Source organism: Periophthalmus magnuspinnatus, chromosome 21 (assembly GCF_009829125.3).
Source record: "Periophthalmus magnuspinnatus isolate fPerMag1 chromosome 21, fPerMag1.2.pri, whole genome shotgun sequence".
Lineage (NCBI taxonomy): Eukaryota > Metazoa > Chordata > Actinopteri > Gobiiformes > Gobiidae > Periophthalmus > Periophthalmus magnuspinnatus.
In genome coordinates this window covers 1,687,579-1,712,130 of record NC_047146.1, presented here as the reverse complement: position 1 = coordinate 1,712,130, position 24,552 = coordinate 1,687,579, and the positions used below count along the sequence as shown (strand labels likewise).

General features: G+C 43.8%; 1 protein-coding gene across 1 annotated transcript in view; it reads left to right on the top strand.

Moving 5' to 3' along the window:
• The first annotated feature begins 150 nt into the window (after positions 1–150).
• The window catches only part of LOC117389424 (germinal-center associated nuclear protein), a 39,780-nt gene continuing 15,378 nt past the window's right edge, over positions 151–24,552 (top strand). The window contains exons 1-19 of the mRNA XM_055230569.1: positions 151–1,966; positions 3,662–3,930; positions 4,663–4,744; positions 6,179–6,344; positions 7,229–7,542; positions 8,564–8,703; positions 10,294–10,497; positions 11,958–12,226; positions 12,380–12,542; positions 14,314–14,471; positions 15,847–16,055; positions 16,609–16,868; positions 17,771–17,871; positions 19,149–19,280; positions 20,227–20,340; positions 20,981–21,133; positions 21,393–21,590; positions 22,824–22,892; positions 24,144–24,278. Of these exons, the coding sequence (XP_055086544.1) occupies positions 454–1,966; positions 3,662–3,930; positions 4,663–4,744; positions 6,179–6,344; positions 7,229–7,542; positions 8,564–8,703; positions 10,294–10,497; positions 11,958–12,226; positions 12,380–12,542; positions 14,314–14,471; positions 15,847–16,055; positions 16,609–16,868; positions 17,771–17,871; positions 19,149–19,280; positions 20,227–20,340; positions 20,981–21,133; positions 21,393–21,590; positions 22,824–22,892; positions 24,144–24,278 (4,649 nt within the window). The 5' untranslated portion in view covers positions 151–453. The remainder of the gene's footprint in view (positions 1,967–3,661; positions 3,931–4,662; positions 4,745–6,178; positions 6,345–7,228; positions 7,543–8,563; positions 8,704–10,293; positions 10,498–11,957; positions 12,227–12,379; positions 12,543–14,313; positions 14,472–15,846; positions 16,056–16,608; positions 16,869–17,770; positions 17,872–19,148; positions 19,281–20,226; positions 20,341–20,980; positions 21,134–21,392; positions 21,591–22,823; positions 22,893–24,143; positions 24,279–24,552) is intronic.

Sequence of the window (24,552 nt, the reverse complement as noted above, 5' to 3'; positions counted from 1 at the left end):
ATTTGTCTTACTTTTATTTTATGTTTAATGTCAGTGAATCAGAATGAATATTATTAATTTTATGGCATTTTCCAAAAAGAGCGGAACCAAAAATCAGAGCGGAAAGGGGACAAAAATAAGCGACGGACCGGAAGTGAGACATGATTGAGCGCCGCTGAGAAGTAACGTCTAACAGCCGTGTTTTTTCTCATTATTAGTGCTTGAGTATATCATATAAGTACAATTGTTCATTATACGAACCATATTGGATAAGATATGCCGCTTTTGATTACTTTTACACTCAAATTTAACCCGTGAGCCGTGTTTTTCGGTTGTTTACTCGCTGCTCGAAAGTGCTCTGCTGTTTTTGGGATCATGCTGTTCGTGTAAACAACTCACGAATCTTATTATTATTATTATTTTTTAAATTCTCCTGCGGATTCGTAAAGGAGTACTGTTTTATTTAGACCAATAATGAATCCATCGAACCCGTTTGGAAGTGCCCAAAGCGGTGCGTTTCAAGCCCCAAGTAACGCCGTCAAACCGGGGCCGTTCCAGCCAGTTTTTGGGCAACAGAGCTCGAGCCAGCCGCAGCAGCAAAACATGGGCTTCTTCGGGTCTGGATTCGGACAAACTTCGTCTTCCGGCGTCTTTGGACATGCCCCTGCGTTCGGTCAACCCGCCGCCACCTCCCAGCCGGTGCTAACGTTCGGGCAAACGTCTTCCGCCCCGCAGCAAGCCCCCGTGTTCGGACAAGGCTCCACCGCCGCCCAGCCACCTCCGGCGTTCGGACAAGCAACTACAACCCCGCTACCAGCTCCGATGTTCGGGCAATCCTCCAGCACGACCCCGCAGCAAGCTCCTCCAGCGTTCGGCCCGCAGACTGGTTCTGTTTTCGGAGGCGGCAGTGGACAAAACGCCGCGCAGGGTTCGGTTTTTGGACAGGCGCCGTCTTTTGGAGCCACTTTTGGACAGTCTGGCGGGTTTGGACAGGGGTTTGGTGGACACGCGAGCGCTTTCGGGGCGCAGCAAACCCTGCAATTTGGGCAAAGTTCCACGTCAAGTTCAGCGCTCAGTTTTGGGCAGCCTGTTTTCGGGCAACCGACCACTACTGCGCCAACTACGAGCATCTTTGGGGCGTCTTCATCCAATGCCAGTCAAAGCACGTCCGAGTTTAGCTTTAAACCAGCAAACGAGGCTGTATTTAAACCGATTTTTAGCGCAAGCACCGAATCCACGACTACAACCACGTCCAATTCAGCCTTCGGAGGAGGAGCGCAGCCAGCTTTGACAGCATCCTCGTCCTCAGGTCTTTTTTCAAGCGTCAAACCTGGAACTGGTGGCTTTACTTTTTCCCAGCCCGCCGTCTTACCCGTGGCCCAACAACCCACAGCGTCCACTTCGAGCACTGCGCCCACAACCGCTTTGCAATTCACATTTTCGCAGCCTGCAACTCCCAACAAGGCCACTTCAAATGTCACCCAGCCCACAACCCCGTCGTCCTTCACGTTTACCTCCAAAACTGTCCAGACGCAGTCAAAACCACCGTTTGGACCGAGCAAATTCGGGCAAACTTTTGGAGAGGCGAAAGACAAAGCAGCGGGCGACAAGGAGAGCAGCGTGGAGCCGACGACGGAGACAAACGTGTTCGCCAGACTCGGCAAAGCGACGAAGCGCAAAGATGACGCGCCCGGATCGAGCGTCGGGAAGGAGGTGACCGAGGAGGAGACCGCGGGGGAGACGGACGCACCGAGACAGCCTCCCAAGCGGCCTCTGGTGCGCAGCCGCGGCCCTCCTCCCGGGCTGTTCGGCCGGGCTCTGAGCGGACTGCGCAGGGAGACGTCAGGAGCGCCCAAAAGAGAAGCGAAGGAGCAGGTTTGGGACGGGGCCGAGGGAGGGGAGACGGAGCGGCAGAGGGCAGCCACCCCCCCGACAACCTCAGCACCGCGAGTGGCCAGGGAGACTGCAGAGAGGCCGGAGGGGACAGGTGAGATCTGTGGGTTTGCGTTCCTCTTAAAGGGCTCATATTACACTGTTCTCTGATCTGTCCTAATGTTGTTTCCTCGTCACACACAGACCTGGAGTTGTGTTTTTTTGTTTCATTCTCACATGTTTAACACACAAACCTGCAGATTTAGGCCGAGTTCTTCTCTCAAACTGAAAACACTCCGTTCCACCTTGTGATGTCATCGTGTGGCGATACAGGAAGTGCTCCGCTGTGTTTTTAAACTCCACACACCTTCATTTCTAGAATCATTTGGATGAATTTAGCCCGAGAATTGACAATCTACTACTGAACTAAAGTTAAAAGGAGGAAATCGCTACATTTAAAACTCTGTTAGATCTAAAAATGCGCAAAATACTTTTACTTTTTCCTCTTTAAGTACATTTTTAAACAGGTATTTTAATAGTTTACGTAGATTTTTTCATGTGATGCTTTTATGTGAGAATTTTTTTGTTCCAGCATTTGTATTTTTTACTTGAATAAATAACAAAATGGAGTATTTCTTCCACCACTGCAGAGATGTCGAGGTGATGCCATAACTGTTGCCTAGCAACCACAATGTAAACAAGAGACGACACTTAAAGGGGACGTATTACTTTATTTTCTGATCTGATCTAATGTCGTTTCCTCGTCACACACAGACCTGGAGTTGTGTTTCGTTTCATTCACACATGTTTAACACACAAACCTGCAGATTTAGGCTGAGTTGTTCTTCTCTCAAACTGAAAACACTCTGTTCCACCTTGTGATGTCATCATGTGGCGATACAGGAAGTGCTCCACTGTGTTTTTAAACTCCACACACCTTCATTTATAGAATCATTTGGATCATTTCAGACCTGGAGTTGTTCATCTCCTACTGAACTAAAAGTAAAAGGAGGAGGAGTTAAGTTGAAAACTACCACTTGATGACATCACAAGGTGGAACGTTGCATTTTGAGCTTTGTAGATGTTACAGACTAATAATAAAGTGTGACTCAAACATGTGTGAATGAAACAAAACACAACTCCAGGTCTGTTTTTGAGGTGGTATCAGCGTTATAAGAATACTCAAAGATCGCAAGAGTCAGTTTTGAGTAAAGCTGTATTATGTAACTTTTCTAGTGGAGGGTTTGTCATCTGCTTGTCTCCATTAAACATGTACTCAGCTTTAAACAGTTTATTTTATTTTTGTTTTTTAATAACATATTGAAAAAAATACACCTTGTTGTGAGCAGCTCCGCCTCTCCACAGATTTGAGCTGTGATTTGGCATCGTTGCTCCACCTGCTCGTCTCCATGGAGATAATTTTAACGCCACTGTGGACAATTCTAGACAGCACCTGTAATGTCCACTAACCTAAAGATTGGATGAGAGGAGTGTGTTTGTTTGACCTGTTTATTGTGGATTATTGTGTTTAGAGAGAGACATGTTTGTGTCTCAGTGCTAACGCTAATGCTAATGCTAATTTCGAAGCATCATAAATATTAAAACAACACCACACTGAACTGAACTGAAATAATCTACATATAAGAATAACTGGGTGGTTGTCTTTATTTTAATTAATTTGAATTTTAATAGATTGTTTTATGTTTTGTATTTTGCTTTGAGACACGGTGAGCTAGCTAGTGTGCACAGAGCCTAAGAGCCTACTCCATTTGTTTAATCGTATCATACATGTTTGATTCTCCTCACACAGAGCCGTCCTCCTCCTCTTCCTCCTCCTCCGCGGCGTCGCTCTTCTCCTCTCCGTCCTCTTCCTCCTCGCGTCTCGGATCTCGCCGGGAAAGCACGGACTCGCTCGGTGGCCTGTCCCCGAACGACTGCACCGCGCTCCACATCAAACACGTACCCCCCGACCTCAATGTTAAAAAGGTCCTGGAGAAACACTTCGGCGGCTTCGGCAAAGTGCGGCGCGTCTACTGCAAACCGCAGCAGAACTCCGCCGTTGTGCACTTCGACGACCATGTAAGTACGAGAATATGGAACGAGTTTTGGCCCACGAGACTGTTCTAAATGATACACGGGCACTAATCCGTATTAAAGCTTAAACAAATCACACAAATGGAACAAACTTTAACCTGTCTCGATTGGTTTTGATCTGTATTTGAACCACTTTTTTTGAGTTTTCTCCCGTGTTATAATGTTGTTCCCTCATCAAAAACACATCTGAAGAGGTTTTAGACGTCATCCATGCATGTCTGAATAATCTAGCAATCTCTCCTGGGCCCTATTCAAACCCTCCGTACGTTTAGCTGTAAGATCCTGTACGAGGCTCCGCCCACAAGTCTACATCACCCACGCTCCCACACGACAATCCTCCATAAATATACAAAAACATGATACAAAACTGTGCACTACGACGTGACAAACCTGACGTGATGTGCAGTAGTTTCATTAGTGCGACGCAGCTGATTGTGTTGTGATAGTGCTCTGAAGGGGGAGGGGCTTAGCACAGGGAGCAAGGAGAGAGGAGATTCAGAACGACAAAAATAAAGTGAAACTTGTTAATACGTTGTTTTTAGCAATTACAGCATTTTCAAGATTTCAAAATTCATTGCAAGGAAGGTAGGAGACTTTTGTGGCTGAAGTAAATTTTATTAATTCCTGTTTTGCATGTTCTCCCTGTGTCTGGGTTCAAAATCCAGTGAAAATGGATTGATTTCAGTTTCATCCTGAATGTTTTCTGTGCGTTTATAGGCGTCAGCCGCGAGAGCGAAGAAGAAGGGACAGTTTCTCCACCAACATAAACTCATCCTCCTGTGGCAGAAGAAGAAACAGAGTGAGCGCATTTTTATCTTTTATAATCAAACGTTCCGCCGCCTGATCAATGTGAATCAAACAAAATCGCAGTTTGAACAGAGTTTTTGGAGTACCGTGTACCGTGATTTCATCCACAAACTCTAAAATCTCTTTAGTTTGGATAGAGTGGATCCTCGTGTGTGTGGTGTCAGTGCGACTCTGAGCTGCTCCGTCGTGTCGTAACCACAAAACATCACCACGGCAACAGCCAATAAAAACAGAGCGTCAGGGGCGAACGGAGTGACGGACACAGAGCCGCGAGATGCAAACTCAGGAAATGGTGAATAGATGAAGACGAATTTATTGCTCATAAAGTAGTAGGTTAAACTGCAGTATTCTCATCCATGTGCCCTCCCCAGTCCACAAAAACTGCGCTATGATCCAGTTTGAAGTGAAAAAGTAAAGTAAAAAGGTGAGAGCAGATCCTCACGTGTGTCTGTTTACGTCAGGCTGAAGCTGCTGCGGATCAGCGATAGCGACTCTGCTTCCTGTGTCGTTTATCTCCAGCCTTCTGTGCGTTAAAAGCGTTTAGCTGAACCACTGCACCACATTTCACTTAAAATAATAACGCAGTTTTGACTTGTATCTAAACTAGAAGTGCAACGCTCTGACCTTTGGAACACTTCAGATCAGGGGTCCCCAACCTTTTTACTCAAGTGACCTGCCTTTACAAAACGACAAAACGAAACGAGAGCGACTAATTTAAGCGGGAGCAAGAAATTGAGTAAATGTTAGTGCCACGGCGAGTCTTAGATGGAGAACAGTTAGATGCTGATTAAACATAAACCATTATTAATTTATTATTCCACAAAGTTAGGCTTCAAAATGATACTTTTATAATGGTAATTAAGTTTTATTTATTCAGTACAATGCATATAATTCAGAAATTTTTGCGAGCTACTTGGAAGGGGCCGGAGAGCTACTGGTACGTCTCCAGGGGTCTCCAAGCTACAGGTTAGAGACCCGTGGTTTAGAGCCTCAGAGTGAGTCGTTTTACTGCAGACAGTGACGCAAGGTTCACTCAGGACTTTTAGCTTGTGGTGTGCGGTCTCTTCGCTGCAGTCTTTGTGCTCAGAGGTTTAAAATCTCATGCGATTCTCCTCGTGTCCACTCTGCGCTTTTTATCAAAGGTTTTAAAATCATTAAAGACTGAAAAACTCTGTAGCGTGTAGATGGTTTTATTCTGCATAAAAACTGCTAACCCTGTGATTTTTGTATTAGTTTGTTGTTTCATATTTCAGTCTTTTTGTCAGTTCTTCTTGACGTGTTTAAAATGTGAACTTTGAACAGAATCCTTTTACTAAAACATAAATCTAAATCTGATCACTGTGTCGGTCCGTGCTGTCCCAAATGGTTCAGCCTTATAATTTCACGCCACAATGTTTCTCGGTGTAATTCTTGTTTTGATGGGCAGGTCCCGGGGACCTGAGGGCCAGAGGACAGACAGGACAGACAGGACAGCAGCAGCAGGACGCAGGGGGGAAGAGGGACGAGGAGCAGATCCAATCCAAAGTGTCGTCTCCTCTGAAGAGACCCGCCCTCAGACCGCCCACCTTCAGCAGCAGCTCTGGGACCTTCAGGTAAAACTCACGGCTTCATCGACGAGCTGTAACCAGGCGGGGAAATTCATTAAGTGAATTTGGACTGGAGCTGTGCAGAAAAATATCGGTGCCAAATATCGGCAACAGGTACTTTGAAAATAAGGTTATACAGTTGTCCCTCGCTATAATGTGGTTCAGCTTTCGCGGTCTTTTTTTAGTGCAATTTGACATGCTTTTATGTACAGCGTCTGAACGTGCATTGTGTCGTGCGTCCTGATTGGCTGTTGGACTGTAGACCATTGTGTCGTGCGTCCTGATTGGCTGTTGGACTGTAGACCATTGTGTCGTGCGTCCTGATTGGCTGTTGGACTGTAGACCATGGTGTCGTGCGTCCTGATTGGCTGTTGGACTGTAGACCATTGTCCATCAGTCTCCTCCGTGCCGTGTCTCCTGTCCAGTACAGAATGTGTTCAGACAAATTTACATAAACGTTGGATCTCAGTGTGACTCTGAAGTGCTGTGCGTTTGCAATTTGTTTTCTCCCCGACAAAACCCACAATGTCGATGAAACGTTCTGCACCGACAAAGACGCCTACGAAGGTTTGAACTTTGAGAGAGTTTAAACGAGAGAGAAATGTGAGAAAATGTTAACGCCTGTGTGAGAAAAGTGTATAAAGTGTGTGGTGAGGGGTTTTACAGACAAAAACAGAGAGAATAATGTAAAAAATAAAGCTGATACTTCGTGGATTTCGCCTGTTGTGGGTTATTTTTAGAACGTAGCCAGGGACCACTGTATTACCAACTTGACGTACTAATGACACTTCCAAATATAGTTGGTTCCAGTTGTGTAATTAAACCAGAGCCATTACAAAATCCCTAATATATTATGTCATCGGTTTAATAAAGTCGTCTCTTCTCCTTAGCTCTCCGGTGAAGAAGTCCCCGATGGCTCGCTCTCTCCAGTTTGAAGACCCCTCGAGAGAGTCCGGCGCAGATTCAGAAGTCTCAGACCTGTATGTGTTTCGCACCGTAGACCGCCTAGAACGCACTGCGGACCGCCTAGAAAGCACCGGAGAGCGCGGTATAGAACGCACTACAGACCACATAGAACGCACTGTGGACCGCCCGACGGACCGCCCAGTCCCCTCGTCCCTGCTCCACCTGATCGGACAGACGGCTGAGACCGCAGAGGAGAAATACAGACTGCTGGAGCAACGGGACAAGATACTACGGCAAGGTGAGCCGGTGCTGGAATCATGTGCGTAGGAGCCGTACGGGGGATTTGGTTGCTATGGCGAGGCGTGAGGGGCGGGGTTCACGTGTGCAAAAGGTAGATTCAAAGGCACCGGGGTTTCCTGCTGTCTGGGAGAGGGAGAGGGGAGACGCCGGGTAGCTGCGCCGTTCATTAAACCACCAGAAAATTCACTACGCGACTCAGTTTACTTTTTACAAACGGCAGTGCGTCAGACCGAGGTACCTGACCCGATCTCCTCTCTGAGCGACACAGGCTCAGGGTCGCTACAGTGTGTTTTCAATAAAAATTATATCAGAACCGGTCTAATGATGTGTAGCAAGACCAAGCAATGTAAAAAATAAAGTTCAGTTAACCTCCCGAGACCCGAGCGCTTGAGTGTAAAAAACAAAATGAGAAACAATTGTGCCTCTTGGAGCAATGTGTTTCATTTGAAGTGCTGTTGACAGGTGCAGGAAGACATGTGCCTTTAAATAAAAATAAAAAATAATTTAAAATAATAATAATAATAATAATAAATCAAAAAAAAAATTAAAAAAAAAAATTAAAATTAAATAAAAATAAAAAATAAATATTCTAAACCCTTAAAAATATTCAAAATTGAACATGTTCTTGTTGCTGTTCTTCTAAAAATTTGCACTGTGGCCTAAACAACCCAAAATGTGTTGTCCACAGATGAGGACGCCAGGTCTCAGTAGGTTAAGTTCAGTTTGATTGAATGTTACCTTTTGTATCTGGCAACCTAAAAACTCCATTAGGCTTATTCAAAATGCTATGTTCCAAAACTAACACCATTTTATTTTATGTTTCCGTGCGGTTTTAGTTAAGATCTGTACAAACGTGTAGCGGAATGTGATTCTTGTCTTAGTTTGTCAGTAAAACACAAATTGCAAATCTAACCACTGAGCCCTAGTGTGTGATTTTCGCTACTTTGACAGCGCTGCTCTCAGATGAAGCCAGTATTTATGTTTGAATAATATTAATATGATTGTTTATTTGCTTCCAGGGCGACCGAAGAGGGCGGATCTGAACCTGTCCAAAGCTTTCGTTGGGACCTGTCCTGACATGTGTCCAGAGAAGGAGAGATACATGAGAGAAACCAGGAACCAGCTGAGCGTCTACGAAGTCCTCCCAAACACGGAGATGGTGAGGGGCTATTGGGCGTAGAGCTGGAGACCTACCAAAAATATGTTTAGCGCAATTCTCCTGGAGTCGGATCACAATTTTGACAAATTTGACTTTCTTTTTTCATGTTCCACGCGACACTTATTAAAAGTCTGACTTGTTTGTTTAAATATCTGAACATCAAAATGGCTTGTCGCTATAACAAATTTTGAAGAACAATATTTTGCTGAAGAAAATATGAGCAAAAATGATAATATTTAAACACATTCATGCCACTGACACGATAAACCTTAAACGGGATTAACAGTTTATTTTACGTTTTCGGATTTTATCCTGATGAAATTCAATATTTTAAATGTAGAATACTTCAGTTTGTGTTGTATTAGCCTTCAAAATTAGCATTAGCGTTAGCATTGAGACACAAACATGTCTCCTCCTGTCCTTTGGTGAAGTATTAATTTTATCTGTGTCGTGTTTAACATGTCAGTGACATCCAGCTCCAGCTCTCCGTCCACTGTCTGATCTTTAAATATTTATTATTATTATTATTTTAGCATAACGCTGCAAAAACTGGACAGAAAGTAGTGACCCTAACAGTGAGGTTGAGCGCTGTTGTGCACAGAGCCTATTGTTTCTACGACCATTACTTTGAGTTTATTGATGCTTGTGTGGCCAGATCATAGACTGTTTATATAAATGCACAGAGCTAACCTGCTAGCCGCCGCGTTCCAAACAGGAAGTGGTCATGGGCGCACTTCCTGCTCCATCGACTCTGGCTCCAATTCACTTTACATTAAAAACTGTCCCCTCTCTCTGTACCTGCTGCTGTCAGACTCGTCATTTTGGTCTTAAATGTTCAGATTAACCCTCTACATGATCCTGGAGTTCTTTTTTTTTTTTTTTTTTTTTTTTGTTATTTTGAGGGTTTTTTTTTGTTATTTTTATTTATTTACTTTTTTGTTATTTTTATTTTTTTCTATTTTGAGGGGTGTTTTTTTGTTATTTTCTTTATTTTTTAGTTATTTTGAGGGTTTTTTTTATTTTTTATTTTTGAGTTGTTTTTTTGTTATTTTGAGTTTTTTTTTATTTTTATTTATTTACTTTTTTGTTATTTTTATTTTTTGTTATTTTGAGTTTTTATTAATTTTCTTTATTTTTTAGTTATTTTGATGGGGGTTTTTTTTGAGTTTTTTTTTTGTTATTTTGAGTTTTTTTGTTGTTATTTTTATTTATTTACTTTTTGTTATTTTTAATTTTTGGTTATTTTGAGTTTTTTTGTTATTTTTATTTTTTGTTATTTTGAGTTTTTTTTGTTATTTTCTTTTTTTTTTAGTTATTTTGAGGGTTTTTTTATTTTTTATTTTTGAGTTGGTTTTTTTTTGTTATTTTGAGTTTATTTTCTGCTAATTCACTTTCTGTGTAAAAACTGTCCTCTCTCTGTCTCTGCTGCTTCAGACTCGTTTTGGTCTTAAATGTTCGTATTAACCCTCTACATGATCCTGGGGTTTTTATTTCACTATTGTGTCTGTAAATCACGTTATGAACATTAATAATAATAATTAGTTGTTGATAAATCTCGCAATCCTAATGAGTTTTTTTTGTTGTTCTCAGGTGGACCACGGCGCCGCCATAAAAGAGTACAGCCGCTCCTCCGCAGACCAGGAAGAGCCTCTGCCACACGAGCTCAGGCCGCTCCCGGTCCTGACCCGGACCATGGACTACATCGTGACCCAGGTCCTGGACCAGGGCCAACTGCAGGACAACTACAGGGACTGGTACGACTTTGTGTGGAACCGCACCAGAGGCATACGCAAGGTGAGGCACGGCGTAGATGTGATCGTTCAAGGGAAACGATCAGGCGCCACTGCTGCGTTTCACATGACGTCATAACATTCTACAGGCCAATAATATTTAATACAGATGCGGGTGAGTTTTTTGTTGAGATACAGTGGATTCTAGGGTCTGGTCCAGGGGTGAAGGGTTCGAGCCAGGATACATATATATGTGTATATGTACATTTTACATTAGAGATTTGACTATATCTTCATCAAACTGTTCCACACGGCGAGTCAGAATTCTGCGTGACGAACTGATTTTTTCAAACTCGCTCTAGCTCTCCGGTCATCCATCTCCACCATGCATTCTTTTAAAACCTCAGAAAGGCTTGCTAGCTTTTGCTCATTTAAATGCCAGCAAAAAATTGTCTTGAATTGCTGTTTGCCGGTGAAAATAAATGTTGCAGAGTTTGTGCATTGGCTGCCAACCTCTGAGCCGCAGCCGCCCGTTCCTGCGTTCACTGCTACAAAGCATCTCAACTACACTAGCAAGCAAAGTGACGGCTCATTCTGTACGTTTTGAAAACCGCAACAGTTTCCTGACATATTAGGCCTTTGATCGGACTTCAGTGAAAAAATATTCCGTTGTCCACTCCGTCTTAAACACTCAGCGCTCACTTTTCTTTGACTAGCTAATTTTTCCATTACAGTGGAAAAGTAAATAAAGGTTTACCCTTACCTATTTTATTATAATTTGGTTATGTTCGGCGGGCCGGATTGATAAGCTCAAAAGGCCGTGTGTGGCCCCTGGGCCGTAGTTTGTCCATGTCTGGTCTAGTCACTAATTAAAATAACCAGGTTCAACATTTGTGCATTTATCTATTGAACAATGGCAAAGTACAGTGTAAACAATAGAGATCATCACATTTAGAAAACCATGAATAGGTTGCGTTCGTTTCAGATGGAGGGCAAGAGCCTGTGTAACTTTATGGAAAGTTTACTGTTTTTGGAAGAAATAACCAAACTTTCTTTATTTTTTGGGGGGGTTAAATTTGACTTCCTGGTTGGAAATCATGACATCACACTAGAGAATCCCGTAACTGTTACCTAGCAACCATGCACTACACCAAACTCAGTACACAGTTATTATTTATTTAGTTGAAACAGTGTTTGAAGTGTTGGGGAAAAAATGGTTTCTTGCACCTAAAAAATGTGCCGAACTTTTGGATATAATTCTTCTACTGTGATGTCATCAATGTGGGACTCTCTAAAATCATATACTGTTTATTTAAATGGACATAGTAAGTAGGAAGTGAGCGTGGGCGCGCTTTCAGCTCCATTGACTCTGGCTTCAATTGACTTTATGATCAGTGTCAAACTATAATTTAAAACAGGTTTGATCAAAATTGAGAATCAGCAGAACAGCCGCGACATGAACTGCGCTGCGTTTGTTTTGCGTCTGTCGTCTCATATCGTCTCGTCTCTCCCCGTCTCCCGTAGGACATCATCCAGCAGGACTTGAGTTGCCCCGATACCGTCGCTCTGATCGAGAAGTGCACCCGGTTTCACATTCACTGCGCTCACCAGCTCTGCGAGGAACACCTGTCCGCCTTCGACCCAAAGATCAACAACGAGAACATGACCAAGTGCCTCCAGAGCCTCAAGGAAATGTACCAGGACCTGTCCACCAGAGGAGTCTACTGCCCCCGAGAGGCCGAGTTCAGGCAGTACAAGATCCTGCTCAATCTCAACGAGGGCGACATACTACGGTAAAACGCGACAGGGGCCGAACACAGAAACTCCCTTTGTGATTTAAAGTGCATAGGCGGGTTAAGCAGACTATCGAAACGCAGATACGAATCGATACTAGAGCTACCTTTGAGCTCGAGTTTCGTAATAATCAATCGTCTTGTGCGTTTCAGGGAGGCGCAGCAGTTACGCCCTGAGGTCCGTAACTCCGTGGAGGTGAAGTTTGCCGTCCAGGCGTTCAGCGCGGTCAGCAACAACAACTTTGTCCGATTCTTCAAACTGGTCCAGTCCGCGTCCTACCTGTCCAGCTGCCTGCTCCACGGATACTTCAACCAGGTATTTACACTGCCACATGTGGAAAGAAGAGCGGGGATCTGAGCGTCACCGTGACACAGAGGAGTTTGAGGAGGAGGAGGTGGAAGGAGGAGGAGGAAGAGGGAGGAGGAAGAGGGAGGAGGAAGAGGGAGGAGGAAGAGGGAGGAGGAGGAAGAGGGAGGAGGAAGAGGGAGGAGGAAGAGGGAGGAGGAAGAGGGAGGAGGAAGAGGGAGGAGGAAGAGGGAGGAGGAAGAGGGAGGAGGAAGAGGGACAAAGAGCAGGGAGTGTGATTAAGGAGGAGGAAGAGGGACAAAGAGCAGGGAGTGTGATTAAGGAGGAGGAGAGGGAGGAGGAGGAAGAGGGACAAAGAGCAGGGAGTGTGATTAAGGAGGAGGAGGAGAGGGAGGAGGAGGAGGAAGAGGGACAAAGAGCAGGGAGTGTGATTAAGGAGGAGGAGGAGAGGGAGGAGGAGGAAGAGTGACAAAGAGCAGAGAGTGTGATTAAGGAGGAGGAGAGGGAGGAGGAGGAGGAAGAGGGACAAAGAGCAGGGAGTTTGATTAAGGAGGAGGAGGAGAGGGAGGAGGAGAAGGAAGAGGGACAAAGAGCAGGGAGTTTGATTAAGGAGGAGGAGGAGAGGGAGGAGGAGGAGGAAGAGGGACAAAGAGCAGGGAGTTTGATTAAGGAGGAGGAGGAGAGGGAGGAGGAGGAGGAGGAAGAGGGACAAAGAGCAGGGAGTGTGATTAAGGAGGAGGAGGAGAGGGAGGAGGAGGAGGAAGAGGGACAAAGAGCAGGGAGTGTGATTTAAGGAGGAGGAGGAGAGGGAGGAGGAGGAAGAGGGACAAAGAGCAGGGAGTGTGATTAAGGAGGAGGTGGAAGGAGGAGGAGGAAGAGGAAGGAAGAGGAGAGAGTGTGATTTAAGGAGGAGGAGGAGGAAAAGGGACAAAGGGCAGAGAGTGTGATTAAGGAGGAGGAAGAGGTGGAAGGAGGATGAAGGAGTAAGGGGGGGAAGAGGAAGGAGGAGGATGCACAAATAGCAGAGTGTGATTAAGGAGGAGGAGGTAGAAGGAAGAGGAGGGACAAAGAAGGAAGAGGAAGGCGGTGGATGAAGGAGGAGGAGGAGAGGAAGGAGGAGGGACAAATAACAGAGACTGATAAAGGAGGAGGTGGAAGGAAGAGGAGGGGAGGGAGAGGAAGGAGGAGGGAGGAGACGAAGGAGATTGTGGAGGAGGAAGACAAAGAGCAGAGTGTGAGTGTAGAGGAGGAGGAGAAGGAGGAGGAGGAGGAGGAGGCTTGAAATCCCATTCACAAAAACAGTCTCCAAACTACAAATAAGTCCCACTGTTTTTGACAAAGATGTTCAACAGAAACAATTCAATTTTTTTTTTTTGCCATTTTGTTTTGTATATTTTTGTTTGTGATTTTTATGAACTGTTTATGAACATGTTAAATATAAACCCTCACGGACAATAATAAATACTTTTACTCTTCAGTCCTGTTCAAACATGTAGTGGAGTAGAAAGTACAGATACTGCTCTCAAATGTGGTGAAATAAACGTAAAAAATATCCACTTTAAACTAAGTGACGCACAGATACTAAAATTAGTTCTTCAGTTCAGTACTTTGTTTTCCTCTTCGTTCCACCGCTGGTTGTAATGAACGCAGATAGTAAGTCTGAATGATACAAGAAGCTAACAGCAAGTAAGTCAAAAGTACAAAATATGTTGCTATAATGTGTACGTAGCTGATGATTAGCGATCCGTCAGCCGCAGTGACGCTCCCCGTGTCTCTGCAGGTGCGCTCTCGGGCTCTGAAGACGCTGAACATGGCGCACACGGTCGGGCCGCGCTCCACCACGTTTCCTCTCGACGACATCGTCCGGATGTTGATGTTTCGAGACGGAGACGAAGCTTCGGCTTTTATTCAGCAATACGGACTGAACGTCAGCGATGGGTGAGTGACGAGGGCCGGGCTGCGGAGGGGAAGAGGAGAGGAAGACGTCGTAGGTTCAGGTGGAAGTCACAGGCCCATGTGACTCTGCGGGAGACGCTGTTTATGAAAGAAATGTCCAAACTTCTGCTCTGCAAATGGTGAACCTGCTCATTATTAGTTTGGGATCAGAGCCACAAACGTGTTGTCCTGCTTTAGTCCTGCTTTAGTCCTGCTTTAGTCCTACTTTAGTCCTGCTTTAGTCCTGCTTTAGTCCTGCTTTAGTCCTGCTTTAGTCCTGGTTTAGTCCTGCTTTAGTCCTGCTTTAGTCCTGCTTTAGTCCTGCTTTAGTCCTGGTTTAGTTCTGGTTTAGTTCTGGTTTAGTCTTGCTTTAATCTTGCTTTAGTCCTGCTTTAGTCCTGGTTTAGTCCTGGTTTAGTTCTGGTTTAGTTCTGGTTTAGTTCTGGTTTAGTCCTGGTTTAGTCCTGGTTTGGTCCTGGTTTGGTCCTGGTTTGGTCCTGGTTTAGTCCTGGTTTAGTCCTGGGTTAATCCTGGTTTAGTCCTGGTTTAGTCCTGGTTTAGACCTGGTTTAGTCCTGGTTTAGTCCTGGTTTAGTCCTGGTTTAGTCCTGCTTTAGTCCTGCTTTAGTCCTGCTTTAGTCCTGCTTTAGTCTTGCTTTAATCTTGCTTTAGTCCTGGTTTAACCCTGCTTTAGTCCTGGTTTAATCCTGCTTTAGTCCTGCTTTAGTCCTGCTTTAGTCCTGGTTTAGTCCTGGTTTAGTCCTGGGTTAGTCCAGCTTTAGTCCTGCTTTAGTCCTGCTTTAGTCCTGGCTCCACAAACTTCATATTAATCTTGTGTCTTAAAGTCCTTTTTACACTCACGTCTTTGGGGTTTTTTAGACGTGTTCTGTCAAAAATGACGACTGGATTGGATCAGTTCAAATCACAAAAATGTTTTCCTCTGACAAATACAGTCTAATCCATAACTTTGGGTCAGAGCGTGTCCCTAACAGCGACGTACGCAGGACTTAAGCCAGACTGACTCTGTGCCCTTGACCCAAAGGTAAAATACAACATGAATATGCAAATATTCTGTTGAGCAGGTCGACTTGGCTCCTCCTTCCGGCCTCGTTCACCTCTCTGGGACATCCCCGACTGCACCGGTCTGTTTTTGGGCCTTGAGTCTCCTCCTCTGCCTTATCTCTGTAAAGGAGTTTCTGCAAAGCCCCAACTGCCTCCCATTATTCAGAAAAGGAGGACTATTATAATGAATGAATGATTTCAGTGTCTCAGGTTAAACTACAGGGATTCTCCAGTGAGCTGACGTCACATGAGCACAGCCCTAAACCCTGTGCCCTTGTACTGTTTATTAAACGTGTTACTGTGTCTCCCGTTTGCAGCGTGGTGGAGCTGAGCCGGACCAGTTTCCAGGACCCGGAGCTTCCCATTTCGTCTCACAGGTCACAGGTCGTCATGTCCAAACGCAGCGTCCTGATCGGTGAAGTGGTGAACGGGGGGCCGCTCCCAAATCCTCCCCAGCACACCCCAGTCTGCAGCTTCGACGCGCAGAACAAGTACAGAGACGTCGCCGAGGCAACGCTGTTTAAAGGTACTGAGTTTAAAGGTGCATTATGTAACTTTGCAGGCGGAGAGCTAATTTGCAGTAAATTTCAGACTAAGCTGCTACTTTTTTCCCCCACGCTTTGAACCCTGCGGCCGATAAAACAGTGCGGCTGATTTATAGACTTTTACCGGCTAACGGCCACCGGGGGGCGCTCTCCAGCTGTAAACGTAAAAGTGAGACAGACGTGGGGAAAGATTATGCTCTGAAGAATTCACTAGTTTTGATTTTGAACGGTCATTTTGCGGAAAACACACAAAGAAATGGAAATGAGGCAGCTTTAAGATAAAGGCAAAGGATCTGGTATCAAAGAAGGAAATAGAGCCACTGCATGTAAGTTTGGAATCAAAGAAGGAAATAGAGCCACTGCACGTACGTTTGAACATGGAATTACCTCTACATATGTCACATCTGCTGCTGTGTCCAACCAGGAAGTAAAATTATAAACTTGACTAAAATGAACAAACTAGAATGATAACAAGTGAGGTCTTAAACACAATGATGGTACAGTATTGATAAACTGCGTTGATCTCTCTTGTAGTCGCCACCTCCAGACCTCCAGCTCCAGAGGCCGAGGCGTCGCCGGAGCGCACCCCGGACAGGCGCTCCGTGTTCGGGGCAGTGCTGGTGCAGTCGGCCCCTCCTCCGTCTTTAGCAGAGGAGACCGGGGAGTCCGCTCGTTTTGTCCCGGCACCAGAGAGGCAGTTCCAGCCGATCTCACAGCCCTCTCCCCCTCCCCCTGCTCCAGCTCCAGTCAAAGCCCCCACTCCTCCACCTCCCAAACCCGTCTACAGCGAAGAGGTATACAATTTATTTCACTATTTATTTATAAGGATATAGTCCTTTGGTCCTTTAGTCGAGCAATTCAGCGAGTTTTAGCCAACGTCGTGTTATTATTTAGATGATGATTTCTATGGGACAAAAGCAGAAAGGAGGAGCTGAAGATCTGGTAGTTTTGTTCGGGTATTTATCTGTAAAAAGTCAGATTAAACTCATGATTCACGAGTTTAATCTTCCATTTGTATGTCTGTGTAAACCCTCAGTCGTCCACAGCAAAAGACGAAGTTTAAATCTATCAACTGGACAAATCGTTGTAGGAGTGAAGACGTTTCGCTGCTCGTCCAAGCCGCTTCTTCAATTCCGCCTAGTACTGTGTAAATAGTGGTTTTTGCATGCGCTCCCCCTGCAGGTGAAGTCTTGTGAGTGCAGTTTGGGACAGACGCACAGACACATGTAGTAGTTTTGAGAGATTTTGCCACGCCCCCTTTTTTTAAAGACGCCCAGTCGATCGGCAGCACACGTCTGTAGTCGAGCGCAGTCTTATTATTATCGGTCTGAAGGAAGCGGCTAACGACACTGAAGCTAACACACCTGTGACACATGTGACGTTTTCTTTAACTGCGGATCATCCCTGGACGACTGAGGGATTACACAGACATCTTTTCTGTAACTATTGTGTAATTTAGACTAGTTTTGGCGCTCGTTTACAGCACGGTCGCTAGGAATGACCTCTACTCGCATCAAACCAGGAAGTAAAACGATAAACTTCACCAGAATAACAAAATAGCTGGAGAAAACGAGGCAAAATGTGTTAAAATCTTAAATATAATTGTGTTAACTCTGCGTCACTTTACAGCACGAAGAAATACTCATTAAATTTTGTGCGTGTGTTGTTTTTTTTGTTTGTTTTTTTGTTTGTTTAGGAGATCGAAGCAGAGTTGAATCGTGTAGTCGAGGAGGTCGTCGACGCTGCAGTGAAGGAAACGGCTGAAGCTGCTGCTCGCTACGCCGCCGCTGCTCTGGAGTCAGTCATGTCTAATGTCGTTTATGCAAAATTATTTAAAGACTGTTCCCAGTTTTTTTCCTATGTGTCTGAGCAAAATTCATCTTGCCCAAGTATTGATACTTTGTTTAAGCAGCTCTTGAGGTCAGGAAGTGCACGTTAGCATGCTAGGTATTGTGCGGTTTCTCGTGATGGCAAAACTCCGCTCTGGTCTCTGAATGTTTTGAAAAGTGCGTATAAACTCATCATGGTGAGTAATTATAATTATGATGCTCTGAATCCATGAGGTGAGTGAGGAGTAACTGCAAAACTAGTTCTGTTTTTAAGAGAAAAAAACGGGTACAGAGACTTTTAAAGAGTATCTTTATTTATTTATTTATTTCCTTTACTTTCTTTATGTCTTTAGTTCCTTATTTATTTCGTCATTTCCTTATTTTTTTCTTTCTTTCTTCATTTTTTTCTTCCTTTATTTTTTTTCTTAATTTCCTTCTTTCTTTCCTTCTTCATTTATTTATTTTCTTCTTTCTTTATTTTTTCCTTCTTTGTTTTCTTCTTTCTTTATTTTTTCCTTCTTTATTTTCTTCTTTCTTTATTTTTTCCTTCTTTATTTTCTTCTTTCTTTATTCATCAATCAGGGGACCGTGTACAAATTAATTCTTCTTACAAAAGTAAATCTGACTTGTACCAGATTTCGCTGCATTATCAGTTAAATATAATAAAATGTCCCCATGTCCAGTGTTTCCTTCAGTCCAAACAAACATTAAACATCTGTGCAGGATTTTACAGTGAAACAGAACAAATTAATTAGACTGATGTCGACACATTTGATTATCTAAAACGCACTTTTTCACATTACTGACGTTACTGCTGCTTTGCCATGAATGTTCCCTAATAATGCATTAAGCTTATCTACTCAGCATTTATTCAGTTACAGGTGTTTTCATAGCTAAAGGAATGTATCTTGAAAAACATGCATTCTTACTATGAACAGGGTCGCTTCTCCGCAGACCTGACCTGTAATTTGGCCTGGTTGAGTCGCCTAATATGACATAGTTTTGTTTTGGTTTTTTTAACATAAATACTTACCAGTAATTTCAATATTTTTTAAACGGCAGAATCAAATAAATTCTCTTCTTCCACATTTTCAGCGTAGGGAAAACAAATAAGTTTAATGCCCTATTGTGGAGCTTTCCAGGCAAGGTGTTAACATGTCACGGAGGCAAGCAGGTCCCAATCTAAGTATAAAATAAAAATGCGTTATAGAAATTGAACAAAAGCGTGTTGTTTTTTGTTCCCAGGGTGAGCTCTGAGCAGGTGGAGTCTCTCGTCGCTGAAGTGACCGTGAATCTTCTGAAGGAGATTTCTGTGACTGAAATCAAACTGGAACAAGATCGAATCGCAGACGAGAAACGGCGCATGGAGGAAGCCAGGTGAGCAAGCGCAAACATCCCTCCCGCGCGTATGCTGAATTTAATTTCCGGCGCTTTCTCCCACGTTAAAATGTCGTCCGTGCATGTTTGAGTAATCTAGAGATCTATATTCAGCCCCTCCTTAAGCCTCGTACAGGATCTTAAAGCTAATGTAAGATCCTGTACGACAAAATCCTCCATAAATATACAAAAACATGATACAAAACTGTACACTACGACTTCACAAACCTGGTGTGATGTGCAGTAGTTTCATTAGTGCGATGCAGCGGATTGTGTTGTGATAGTGCTCTGAAGGGGGAGTGACTTAGCACAGAGAGCGAAGAGAGAGGAGAGACTCAGAGCGACAAAAAACATGTGGATATGATTTTTTTTTAGGTGAATATAGCATTTTCAAAACAATAAAAGGAAACGTGGTTGATCCCCCATAGAACAAAAATACTCCCTCTTTAAATAAATCAAATACTTCTTTAAAATCCTTCAAAATATCACATAGATCTGAGACGATGACGTTGCAATTTCACATTTCCCAGATCTATAGACGAAGGCTCATTGGAAAAAACCTGCGTCGAACAATAATAATCTTTAATAGGAACGTCACGAGAACATATTTTGAAGTTCGATTTATTGCCACCGCTGACACAAAAACCCAAGAGAAGATTTAAACCACAAAAACTATTACAAATCTACAGTACTGTTAAAACTCATGAATAGCGGCAGAATGAAACACTTTAGTCGCTAGTTTGCATCTGTAATGAGTTATAGACGTTATTAGTTTAAACTTTTACAGCTTAAATCTGATCATACAGCCAAAAAATAACCCAAAATGTCCCAAAAAATATATTGCTTCATCTTTTATATATTGAACGAAAAGTCGATGCAGTGATTTTCGTGACAGGCCTGATCTTTGGTCGTAAAATGTTTGGTTTTTGTTGTTTTTTTTCTTTAGGAGGAAGCAGGAACACGAGGCCTTCCTGGTCGAGTACAGTTTCTCTCTCTGCTCCGAGCTCATGCGTGAAGTTTTGGACGAGACTATCAAGAAAACTGCCGCGTCTGAAATACAGTAAGAACTCAACTTTTAACACTCCTACGAGAGTTATCATCCTGCAAAAGTAACACAAAAGGAATCTGTTTGAAACGCGATGATCAGGCCAATTTGGTGTGTGAAATCATCTAAAAAAACATGTCAAAAATCAAACGTAAACTGTCAAAAAGTCCTGAGTTTGTGTCCAGTAGATTAGACGACTGTAACGTCCTGCTCACTGGCCTCTCCAAACGAGCCTTAAGACAGAACAGAACATCCAGAACATCCAGAACACTGCTGCTCGGGTCAGGACTAGAACCAGGAAGTACTTCGCACATGTGTCCTGTGCTCAGAGAATAGACTTTAAAGCAGCTCAGTGTGAACAAGTCTCTCCATGGACCAGCATCAAAGAACATCTCCCACATGAGCCACAAGAACCATCTCACATGAGGAGGACTAAACCAGGGCTAAACCAGGGCTAAACCAGGACTAAACCAGGACTAAACCAGGACTAAACCAGGACTAAACCAGGACTAAACCAGGGCTAAACCGGGGCTAAACCGGGACTAAACCAGGGCTAAACCGGGACTAAACCGGGGCTGAACCGGGACTAAACCAGGACTAAACCGGGACTAAACCGGGGCTGAACCAGTCTTACTGAACCTCCGTGTAATTTCAGGGAGGCGTTGGATGAGAAAGCCGCCCTAGTGTCTCGCTGCACTGAGGAGGTCTGCTCTGTTTTACTGGAGGAGACGCTGGACTCGGACATCGCTCTTTTGGTCCAACAAATCCTGGATGTGGAGCTGCAGCAAATACAGAAGTACATCAAGAGGTAATGGCCTTCAAATCAGATAATACGGAAACTAATTTATAGCGACCGATACTGATTTTTCCATTTGATGTGTAAGCTGGCTTGGTGCTTAATGCCATACTGTGAAACATTCCAGGCAAAGGAATAACGTGTAGACGCTCTACCGGAAAAGTTACACAGTCCACCTTTTAAGTTGTAGTGGCATAAACTGGCTGTAATATTATTCACTCCCTGTAGATGGCGTGGTGTTATAAAGTGTAACTCTCTCGTTCCCCTGCAGGTGGCGTGACGTGGTGTTCCTGCGGCGTCAGTTGAAGAGGCAGATGAGGGCGTTCCCGGCCGCTCCGTGTTTCGTGGACCCTCGGTTCAGGGTGCGAGCGTTGGCTCCCAGCACGCCGGGCCACGCCTCCATCGAGCTGCTGTCCAAAGGCCTGGTGAACCTGGGCCACTCCGGGAACCTGACCGTGTCCTCCAGCAGGTAAACGCTCAGCTGATTTACCGACGTCGTCCACTTTCCCTGGAGGTGTGACGCTAACTGTAGGCACTGCTCTGTCTGAACGTCTGTTGGGCTTTAATCTTGGCTTTGATTTAACACAATCTGACCAGAAAGAGCTGGTCTGTGCCGCTAAACAAGTCTCACTCATAACATTACAGTCACAAGCTAGCTAGCGACTCCCGGGCTGTGTCTGAATGTCCACACTATCTCCTACAGGGGGCGCTATTTAGGGATTTACAGCTACAAAACATATAGAATAATTGTAAAAAAAAATAAAGAAGAGCTGGTTTATCTCACTGTTGATCCTGATTATGAATAAAACACTCTTAAATAAACCGCTGCTGCGTAAAGTCGCTAGCGTTGCCCGTTTACGTTAGCTTGATTTGTTAAAAGAGCGATACCGGTAGTTTCCACGTCTCAGGTTTAAAAAAAAAAGAATAATCCGGCCTTTTTACGAGAGATCCAGCGTGATAGAAACTTGTCTATTATTATTTATTTATTATAACTTGTCCCAGTCCGATCTGATCATTATTTATGACACAAATCAAGTTTTATCAACGTTTAGCCTTTACACTGTTTTTATTTACCCAGACCCAGAGCGTAGTGAGCCGTGAGTCTGAGTCTCTGTGAACGAGTCTTTATAGAGCCTGATAAACAGTGCAGGGCTGTGGAGTGAATGAGGGTTAGGGGCTGGGGGAGACATTCAGACACAGCCGTTGTGTGTTTTTGAGGTAACAGCAGTATCGTGACTTGAAGGGTCAATTTCGCCAAGTATAGGACCTTAAAAAAAAAGTAAAAATCTATCAAATCTAATCTCCTGGAACACGTTTTGGGTTGTCGAGGTCACAATGCAAATTTTTAGAAGAAGAAGAACAGCAACACTGCAAAAATGTTCAATTTAGAAAATGTTTAAGAGTTTAGAATGTTCAGAATGTTTTGTTTTTTTTATTATTTTTGTAAAGGCCCATGTCTCCTGCTCCTGTCTGCAGCTCTTCAAACGAGACACATTGTTCCAAGAGGCATAATTTTTGTTTCTCATTTTGTTTTTACTCCGTGTTTTGTTTTGTTTTTTACTCCATTAATAAAGCCATGAAAGAGCTCGGGTCTCCGGAAGTTAAACAGTATAAAAATATGCAGAAATCTCACCTTTTATATTACTGAAAGATTGCACTACAAGTTTATTTTATTTTAATCTGCTCTGTTTTTCATTTTCAGGTTGTTGAGAATCAGAGACGAGGTGATTCACCAGATGAGAGTCCAGTACTTCTACCAACTCCTGCTTGAGTAAGAGAAATATATTTATGACGTCACTAAAAAAAATCAAATCATCAAAGAAAAGGACAAATTGCGTATAAAAGGTTTCACGCTTTTTCTAATTCAGACTTGCATTGGTGGGACAAAGTATTTATCATAGTTTTGTATCGGTTAACAGGCAGTTTGTGGAAAAAAGTTGAGTAGAAAAGTACAAAAATACAGGAAGTAGCGCTCAGTTTTAAAGCGGAGCCCCTCGCTACGCCATCAACACTGGAAACTCCGAAGTCCAGAGACAGTTTACAGACAAGGAAGACATTTTTTTCCCGCATTTCCGTTCACCAAATGTGGTTTTTAGAGGCGAGTTCTGAGGACATTTTATTGTTATGTACAGTCTGTGGTTTTAGCACTGCCCGATGAGCATAGGCTGTTTATATAAATGGACACAGCTAACCTGCTAGCTACAACAAAACCTGTGTCCTCTCTCTGTACCTGCTTCTGTCAGACTCGTCATTTTGGTCTTAAATGTTCGTATTAACCCTCTACATGATCCTGGGGCTTTTATTTTGCTATAATGTCCATAAATCAAGACATGAACATTAATAACAGACAAATCAGTTGTTTTTCTTTCCCCGACGTCGCTCCTGTTAGCGTTAGCATCGGGTTTGATTGACAGTGTTGCTAAGATACCTTCAACAGCCTCGCTCCTGATTGGCTCTGTGGTTGCTACGATACTCGAGTGGATTTGCAAGTCTACATCTGCTCCGCGTTTAGCTTTAGCACCAACACGTTTTTTTGTTTTTTGTTTTCTTAAAGAGGCGGAGGCACCGTTTCCTCTCACCACTGCTCTTCGATACGTATTCCCAGCATCTCCGCAGCTTAGAGACATGTAAACGTGAATTGGTTCATAGTTGAATAGTAAAATTACACTGGGCATGTGCGTGGAGCCTCATTAAAATACAAAATGCCGTTACCGCGGTGACTTGAGCCTCATCATACAGCGATATTGAGACAGTGGCGTTACCGCGACGCCCTAAGTAAACGTGCTCTTGTTTATTTTTATTTGTCTAACCATAACTATTGTGTAATTTAGACAAGTTTTCGCTCTTGTTTACGTTATAGTTGCTAGGTAACTTTTACAAAATGACCTCTGTGTACGTCACCGCTTCTGCCCCTTTTCCAACCAGCAAGTAAAATGATAAACTTGAACAAAATTTAAAAAACAAAAGCAGAAAAAACTCGAGATGTTGTTCCGATGTGCTGATGCTGTTCACCTGTTTTCAGCGAGGCGTCCTGGGCTCCGTTGGATCTTCCCGCTTTAGTGATGCAACATCTCCAGAACCCGCCTCCAAAAGTCTTCTGGAAAACTCTGCTCCTGCTACCGAGCGAACACGAGACCGGAGCCAGCGTGGCCGACAGGTGAGACGAGCGGAATTATCTAGAACAGGTCTGCCCAAACTTTTTTTTTTTTTTCAACGAGGCTCATATCAAAATGGACTGGACTGGTCAGCATAGAGAGTAATTCAAATGTGTGTGTACATGCGCAGATCCTCAGTAGGACCCTCTGATTACCCGGGATTACCTCTACCTCTATAAGTCGCTCTGGAGTATAAGTCGCACCGGCCACATTTCACGTACCGTAAATTCAGGACGATAGAGCGCACCTGAATATGAGCCGCACCAGCTGAATTTG